The 9,245-nt window shown below is 33.2% G+C and overlaps 1 protein-coding gene across 6 annotated transcripts; it reads right to left on the bottom strand.

The window, feature by feature from the left end:
* Window positions 1-120: 120 nt before the first annotated feature.
* LOC110782709 (zinc finger CCCH domain-containing protein 18) lies at window positions 121-4,607 on the bottom strand. Of its 6 annotated transcripts, none has more exons than XM_021986932.2 (8): window positions 4,333-4,607; window positions 2,456-3,401; window positions 2,206-2,376; window positions 1,935-2,114; window positions 1,757-1,833; window positions 1,422-1,589; window positions 1,065-1,182; window positions 121-815 (listed from the first exon to the last, which is right to left on the bottom strand). In XM_021986932.2, the coding sequence occupies exons 2-8, from the start codon at window positions 3,376-3,378 to the stop codon at window positions 746-748; spliced, it is 1,707 nt and encodes a 568-aa protein (XP_021842624.1). In that variant the 5' UTR covers window positions 3,379-3,401; window positions 4,333-4,607; the 3' UTR covers window positions 121-745. The 6 variants fall into 6 exon arrangements, with proteins under 6 accessions (XP_021842624.1, XP_021842621.1, XP_021842625.1 ...); XM_021986929.2 differs by having other exon boundaries at window positions 121-818; XM_021986933.2 differs by having other exon boundaries at window positions 121-818; window positions 1,808-1,833; window positions 2,206-2,379; window positions 4,333-4,599.
* Window positions 4,608-9,245: the final 4,638 nt, after the last annotated feature.

Genomic DNA, 9,245 nt, shown 5'->3' on the forward strand with positions numbered 1-9,245 from the left:
ACATTCATCTTTGGGAAGAAACTAACCCAAACATCACACTATAAAATATGAGAGAATGCCCAAAATAAGGCATTTGAGTAACACTCTATTATACACAATATTATAGAGAGATTCTAGAGATAATAACAAAAGCTAATATTCTATTCATCAGATATCAAGTAATATGCAATTAATGAAAATGTTACTTTGCATCTATTGCTGAGGTCTCACAGAGGAAATGAAACAGATCTTCAGCTCTCTGAAAACACCAGGCATAACGAAAACCCTAGAAAAAGTTAATTCATTCTTTGTTTTTCTTCTTCTACCAAAACACTATAAGAATACTAGTAAATGTTTTCTACTGACATATTTCGGAAATTCTTCTTCCGCCTTCTGTCGTAAAAAGCAAAAAAAAAAAAAAAAAAAACCTGTGCAAACCTTCTTACATAAATGGCCGTCTTCATTTTGTGTATTCATAATCTTCTTTTTTCTATTTCAAACTCCTTCAACCAAATTCAGCAGGGAGGAGATGATGCTTCAGACTTCTTACTTGACTTGTTTTTTTTATCGTAATCGTCTTCTTTTAGCCTTTCTGTTATGTACTTTTGCTAAAAGACTTCAAACTAACAGGGACTTGGGAACGGCAGCTAACCAAAAGAAATGTAATTGTTCTATATTGGAAACCAAAGAACCGAACCATTGAATCGCAGTATTCCTACTTTTTTTCCCCTCTATATAATTATTTTTCTCCTGTTTTGCTGGAAATCTAGATGACTGTAGAAATGCCGTTTCCCATTGTTGACGCAAAGGGGCTCTCCGGAAGATCAATCCCCTGGCTGCTGCAGATAATGAAATCAGAACAATCTGAAATATTCTCTTTGTATCTTAACACAAAGTTAAGATCTTCTATTTTGGGATGCCCTACACCTAACTTTACATTCCCTTTTCAGTAAGATTTTTTCTCTCTACTTTTCTAACTCTCAATCTCAATGCAATAAGTTCATGTCAACATTATTAAGGGACAGAGGACGGTAACTGGAAAATAAACTTATAAATGTTGTAAGGGCTATGGATTTGATGCATACCTTTCTTGATCGGTGTAGTCAGGGCTCAGATTATTCAATCTGTCATCAGTTAGACTGCAGTTATTGAAAACATCCAGCAGATAGTGGTATTCTTCGGCACTTGATATTTTCGAATGATCTGCATGTGTCAACAAAAAAGAACAAGAGCTTAGAACACAAAATCATGCACCCAGTCACCCACACACCAAGGATGTAAACTATACTGTTCTTATTTTGATTTTGGGAAAACAATATGCTAACTATTAATTTTTTGTCATATTCATGTTTGGGAATTAAAAAAAAAGTTGAATATGCTGTATGGTTTCAACATTCTGAAAAGTTGCCGTGCCAAACAAATATGGAGTAAAAGTGTTTCACCTTCAAAAGCACTTAGCTCCTCCATGCCATAGCCCATGAATTGCCGATTGATCATATTTTTACGTCCAAGCTGCAATTCAGAGATGCGTCTCCTTTCCCTTTCAATAGCGTGCTCCTGCTCTTCCATAAGTTGCCTCCTTAGAAACCTCGGGGCCTCACATCTAGGCACTGCATGTTAAGGTTTATCAGTGATGTTTTTAAATCGAATCATGATAATCAAAGAACCATACAAGAAAACACAAATAGATTTACTAATTGTTGGTTTTAGAAATTAAAAGAAAAAAAAACTTTATTATCAGCCCCATTGTTAGTTATTATGCATTTCCATCACTTACTAGGGTGAAAGTCAGGTTCTAGCTCCAAATAATTTCCAGGGTAATACATACCGTGATCATTTTTCTCCATGAACTTCCTGTGATAATAGTGTAATCGTATGAGAATCAGATTATATGGAGCATGAATTTTGAAGCCAGAACATAGATGATAATTTGAAGACAATAGATAACAATGTACCTGTCGACAAGCTTCGATTTCTCCCTATAAGGTTTAACAAGAACACGAGACCCGCAAACAAAATGTGGGTTTCCTTTAGCCAAAACAGTCTTGACGGTATTTGCACTTGCAAAAGTCACGAATCCAAACATGCGCTTTTGTTGGCAAGGGATCCTAACATCTTCAACAGCACCGAAAGTGCTACAAGTAAAAACAAAACAATCAATACCATAAAAAAAAAAAAAAAAATGAAGACGCATTGGCGTAGGAACTACATATATTATATGTATACCCGAAATAGTTGGATACGTCTTCTTCAGTGAATGTGCTCTCTGCAGGAAATGTCAAGTATATCTGCCGAGATCCACTGACAATTGGACCTGGATCATTCCTTTCAGTTCGATTATCCAAATTGTATTTAGAAGCATCTTCAGTTAAGATGACTGCATGTTGTCCGTGTGCTCTGCTTAAAATTGCAAGTAACACATTTTAGCCATTAAGTTGATGGGAAATGAAAACATAGAATAAGTGAGTAATGGTACCTATCAATTAGCCGAATTCTCTTCAATCGAGCAAGAAGTTTGGTCAAGCTATAACCAGCTCGACCATGCCTCTGACTCTCAGTGAGGTAGCCATCAGCTTGAAGGGTTCTTCCATACTTCTCATAAAACAACATGGGAAGTGAAGCAATAGAAACAGGATTCCCCCTCCTTGATTTTAAGAGTTCACTTATCTCAAGCTCCAGTTTTTCTAGTGAGCCAGGGGAAAATATATGATCATCAAGCCCAAGTTCATTTGGACTATAAAGTGTTTGGAAACTATCTGGTCCATGCGAATAACGGCAGCTACTCCCATGTTTACAAAACCCTTTGCTAAAATAATGGCACATTTTGGTAGGCAAATCCGACAAATTTGGTGATCGACGACTTCTCAGATTACTCAATGCAGCATCACCATAATAAACATCACCAGGAAAATTTGTTGAGTCCATTTGTTCATCAAACCCCATGAACTGACCCTGATTCTGAAGACAGAAATCTTCTGCAATTGAGTCTCCATATGATTGAAAATCAGAACTCAGAATCGATTGTTGCTCGGGTGTCAGAGACTGCAGGTCCCAATAGGGTGCATGTCGGACCGGAAATGCAGTTGGAGACGAGTAGGGTCTAGAGCCGTTGGGTGAAAACGGCATGTAATTCATCGACACATCCGAAACTGGTGAAGGGTTGATGGAAACAGGAGAAGATAAGGAGGACGAAACAGGGGATTTTGAGAGATACCCAAGCTGTAGCTTAGTTTTCTGTACCAAATTTTCTATAAACTGTTCAGGAGCATAAGCTAGCCTTATCATTTCCCTTTCACCATGATCTTGTATAAGAATACATCCTATAATTTTGGTTGCTATTTCTGGTTCTAATTTCTGAATCCTGTCAAGTAATATTTTTGTTGCTTCTGATAAATCCATCTCACACCTAGGGTAAGTATTTCCTACACATACAACACATCTTCATATCAGAAAAACCAACCCACAAAAATATGACAACAATTCAAAACTAACAAAAATAAAAACTTAATCAAGAACAATTACATGCATATAAACTCAAATAAATTGATCCTTACTCTAAAATTGTTGGATAAATACTCCAAGTCTCAAACAACTAGGAGCATTTCTCCAATTTATATAAATTCTTAGATTTTTTTTTATTTATTTATAATGGGAAAAAGGGAAGAAAAAAGCAAGAAAGTAAACTAATTGGCAAATGAAATTCTACAAAAAACAACTCAGAAAAAAGCTGTAAAAAGCCAGAAAAGCAATACAACCGAAAATGGAAAAAAATCTCCAAAATCAGGCATTTTAGGTAACAAACATCCCACATAATTCAAGTTCCTAGACAGATTGCAAGAACACATAAATTACTCTGGATTTTACTGGTAAAATTACATCAAACATCACACCCCCAGAAGAAATTTTGTTAGAAAATAATTTCCCATTTTGGAGAGCTAGGAAATTATTTACCTAAAAAGGAAATTTGGCTCCATAAACTGAAGAGGAGGAAAATGAGTCTACAATTTGCATGAATTCTAAACACTTATATGATAATAATGATTATAAAATCCCTCTTTAATTAATTATTTATTAAATAATTTGTGTTTATCTTCAACTTGAAACGATGATTATCTCTTAATTAATTAATTAAATAAATATACTAATTAAGAGGATTAGGAACAAATTGAGTCCTGCTTAGTGAAAAAGAACACTTCTTTCCACCATTTTATAACTAACCCACTTCCCTAAAACATTCAAATAATTCAAAAATTCAATTATTTAACAACATTAAAGATTTAGTTTTTGAGAAAATTACATAAAGATTCAATCTTTGAATAAACAAAACATACCCAGAAAAAAAGAATCATTTACCTTAAAGTTAATGAGTGAGAGGTTGAAGAAGAGGCAAAAAAGAGGGGTCAGAAAAGCCAATTTGCAGTCTCCAACTCCATTGATGAAACAGGGTTTTTTTTTTTTTTTTTTAAATGAGTGTTATTTTCTCTCTCTAAAACCTAAAAAAGTTCTTTATCTCTCTCTCTCATGCCTTGATCACTGAGTCTGCAATAAGGACATGATGTTAATCCATTCATATAAAAAGCAAAATGACAGAAATGATGCTGCTTTAAAAGAGAGCAGCACACTCTTCCACAGTATAGTTCAAATATAAACTTGTTTTATTTATACTCCTCTAACGGAGTCTTCCATTTTCGAGATTAATAGTCACGTTGACAGTGTAACGAACGTGATATTTTAATTAAGGCCGGATTAATAATTAATTATTTATGAAGTATGTTGAGCAAAAGAGGGGATATGTTGACCAAGAAAAGAGGAGAAATGTGAAACTGGTGAAACTTTTTGATTTTTTTGGGGAAAATATTGAATGATAAGTGTTTTTGTTTTGAATATAGAAGGATTTGTTTGGTTCTTTTTCTTAAAATAAAAAAATAAAGAGTAATTGTTTTAGCAGAAATGCGCCCAGATAATAGAGATGGAAGTGTTATGATTTTCTCCTAAATTTTTTGAATTTGTTGAGAACAAGTATTCTCAACTATGCTCAAGCAGTTATCTAATTTAAGTGCAAATGTGAAACAATTTAAGTAATTGTTTGACTAATTAGAGAACCACTCCCTTCATTTTTCGTTTTTTAATGTAATTGTCTTTTGAAATTTAAGACAATTCAATATAAATACACTTGTCCCATGAAATCTAATTCAGGTAGGTAGGAGAGAGAAAATATGATTTAATGGGGATAGAAGTTTATTTGTATTTTTTTTAAGATAAAATTAGTTCATTAATAAAGTTTATTTGTATCATTATTAAGATAAAATTAGTTCATTAATAAAAAGTCATACCACATCTACAATTAGGGGTGTGCACAGGTCCATACCCGGACCGGATCAGATCGGAACCGATTGGACCGGTAGAGCGGAATTTTTAATTTTCTTGGATCGAGGACAGGACCGGAATCATTCGGTCTGGTCCGGTCCAAAACCGGATTTTTCAGGTCCGGTCTAGGTCTTGACCTGCTTGGACCTGCTTTATAATTTCTTTTGGCATTTACGAGTATAACTTGCAACTTTTGTCCTTTTTATGACGATTTTTAATTTGTATGATATACAACCTGGAATGTAAATTAATCTTTTAGTCACTAAATAATTTCAAATAAAAGTATATCCGAAGGTTAGTCATATAAATGTAAAAGTTGAATTTATTAATTAGTGAAAATTAAGTAGCGCGTGCAAAAGAAAATAATGAAATTAAACAAGAAAAATGAAAGAAAGAACTTCAAACATTTGCATATCAACAATGCACCATCAATATAACGATTTCTTCAATTTTCCCTTTTTTAGGTGGTAAAAAACAACTTTTATTACTTTTTAATTTGTAAAAAACAACTTATATTTTTTTAGGTAGTAAAAAACAAATTTTCGATTTTTTTAGGTGGTAAAAAAAAAATTTGTCCTACTTCATTTGGATTATAAAAGTATTAAAGATGGTATGACAATATCTATGGAGTACTATTTCTACTCTACTCTGCCTTATGGAGTATCTCGACTTGAATCCCAATTTGTCGAGTACTTACTCACACAGACACAAAGTACAACATCCTCTAAGAAGACGCCTATTCATCAATGACCAACATTATAAAACTCGTAGCTCACCCTTAAAAATAGGATAAAAGCTAAGTCTCAAGTCGAGTTCAGCAAATAGACATCTATACCTAGTATTTAAAAAGGATAACCATGCATAATTAGATGACACGTGTCACCTCCTTCTTTCATCCATGGACTTTTTTGTTAGATGACACGTGTCACCTCCTTCTTTCATCCATGGATTTTTTTTTTTTAAATTTTTTTTTCAATTTTTCATGTTGTTGTTTGTTATACGAAGCATTTCACAACTTCAACACATCTTTCACTTCATCTTCCTCATCCAACATAAATTCATCATTGAATTCATATTCAACCTCTACTACTTTATCTCCCTCTTTAACACTTAATATTAATTCACCATATAATTTATATATTTTTTTTCAACTTAGAAATTTTATCACCTCTAAATAAATCATATACTCTAACTAAAATCACAAGCGCTCAATAAAATTGACACTTTAAAAAACGGTTTAACAAATACTATATATAGGGATGTCAATGAGCCGATACGCTCGTGAATAGCTCGAGAACAAGCTCGGTCAAAGCTCGTTCAATAAATAAATAAACGAGCTTGAACAAAAATTTTAAGCTCGTTTAATAAATGATACTAGCTCGAACAACCTAGTGTTCAGCTCGTTTAGGCTCGCAAACAACTCGTTCATGCTCGTTTATAAGCTTGTTCAAGCTCGTTTATATTAAATTTCTAAAAAAAATATGACAAAATTTTCTTTATAAGTAAATATAAGTTGCAATTATTTTGTTAGATTTTGATTTTTAGGAGATTATAATTTATAAAATAGTATTAGTTAGTATACTATGCTAACTTTTTATTTGGGTATGGTTATGTTTTTATAATTTTTTAAAATAATATTTCATTTATTAATCTGATCATTTGAATTCGATCTTGCTTGTTTATTAAGGCTTGTTTGTTAAAAGCTCGTTTATTAAGGCTCATTTGTTAATAGCTCAGCTCGGCTCGAGCTTGAACTTAATCAAGCTACTCGTGAGCTAAGCTCGAACAACGAAAAACTTAAATGAGCCAAGCTCGAACATGGAAAATGAAAGCTCGGTTAACCTCGGCTCAAGCTCGAACTCGAAAATTTCTTTTCAAGCCTAACTCGAACAGCCAAATACTCGGCTCGGCTCGGCTCGGCTCGTTGACATCCCTAACTATATAGGCTCCAAAGCTAGTGTTTTTTAATAGTAGCCCACCACTTGTTTGTTCGTAAAACCTTAAATAAATCATGATTTATAATCACAATGTTGCCATCGATCACTTTGCCTTGTTTGTCCATCTTTTTTCTAAGAAAACGTATTATCATAAATTAGTTTACTCTTTCACTAGGAAGCATTACTAGCAAAAGTGCAAAAAACCACTCCCACTTGCAATATGAAGGCCCCATTTCACAATGGATAGTGCCACCTTGTCCCACTAATTAATAGCCATAATTGAACTTCTTTCTCTTGAATTGTTACTAATGACATAGACATGCTCACATTGGATACACCATGCACAAATTTAGTAGTAGTAATTTATTTGATTTATAAATAAATGACATAATTAAGAAGGTACTCCGTATAATAAGTTTTGTTATTAAATTCATTTCTCACCCTTGACATTGACAGCCGAAATTTGATTTAAGTGGAACCGCTATGTTACCATGAAAATTTCATCCAAGTGGTAATAAATGTGAAGAGACAACTATTTTCCTTGGGGACATTACAAAATTTTTTGTGTAGCCCGATTTACGGTATTTTACTGTATATCTAATCTAGCGCGTAAAAAGTGAAAATTAGAACTCACTTAAAATAAAAGTGACCCAGATCAAAGATATAAGTGAACTCGACCAAATATATAAGTGATCTTATTCGAGGAATAAACACTACAAGCATTTGTATCTTTAACGACAACCTAATTACGATGGGTCAAAAATCCCGTCACAAAAGCTTTTTGCGACGGGGCTAACAACCAAACAACGACGAGAACAATCGTCGCAAATGTCTTTTACGACAGATTAATGACGAGATTGTCTATTAACGACGCCCCCCTTTTATGACGGGTTCGCGACAGGAAATCCCGTCGTTAATCAACGATTATTGGCCTTTCGCGACGGGATTTCCCGTTGTTAATGGTACAATTTCTTGTAGTCAAAGTTGTCTTAATCAAGGATAAATGTGATCCTGACCAATGAAAAATGTGACCCTAACACCCTGATCAAGAGTGATATGTTTGTTACAAGTTATAACTATGACCAATACAACACCAACAATGAGAATACACCAATACACAAGTGGTAACATATGTAGTAGGCTATGTGGGGCTTGAACCACACCATGTACAATATGTACATTGCTCTATCATTTGAGCTAATAGCCTTGAAAATATGGTAACATATAACTTCAATAAAGAAAACTAATAATAACATCAATAAGGGTAACTAAAAAACATAACAGACGGAAATAACCTTCCTCTTTTGGGCCGCAACACAACATATTATCGTAGATCGACCTTTCTGTAAAGTTTGTAGGGACATTACGAAATCATTTATTTATCATGAAATTTTCTTATTTTGAGGGAGTGGACACTTTAAGAGTATATTTTGTGACCCATCAGAATTCTTAAGTGTTTTAGAAATTGTAGTTTAGTTAGAAAAGTGTGTAAAATTGTGAAAACAGGAAAATTCGTTAATTTTAGCTTATTTGGTAATTTAAAGGAAAAAGTAAAGAAAGTGAAATGCATGAAAATAGTGTGGAAATCAACTAGTTATATATTTTGCGTGAAAATATGTGATAATTTATTTTCTATAAATTTCAATAGTTTTATTTTTACTCACATCTCCACATTAAGTTTTCAAATACATTGTTAATTCTACCCCGTATTTGTTACGTAATTATAAAGTTTGAAACCAAACAACCATTAATTTTATATCACATGTAGTTGAATTGGGTTGGTCCGGTAATTCCTTTGTGAATTGACATGACCATGGGGTTAGCCCTTAGAATTAAATTTATTTAAAGTTAAATGTAGTTATGATTTGATTTGATTTGATTTGATTTTTGACGGTAAAAACACTTTAAATAAATATAAGGCGAAATTCCCATACAAATGTATAGTGGAAATGTGGAATATGA

The sequence above is a fragment of the Spinacia oleracea genome, chromosome 4 (genome assembly GCF_020520425.1).
Source record: "Spinacia oleracea cultivar Varoflay chromosome 4, BTI_SOV_V1, whole genome shotgun sequence".
Taxonomy (NCBI): domain Eukaryota; kingdom Viridiplantae; phylum Streptophyta; class Magnoliopsida; order Caryophyllales; family Amaranthaceae; genus Spinacia; species Spinacia oleracea.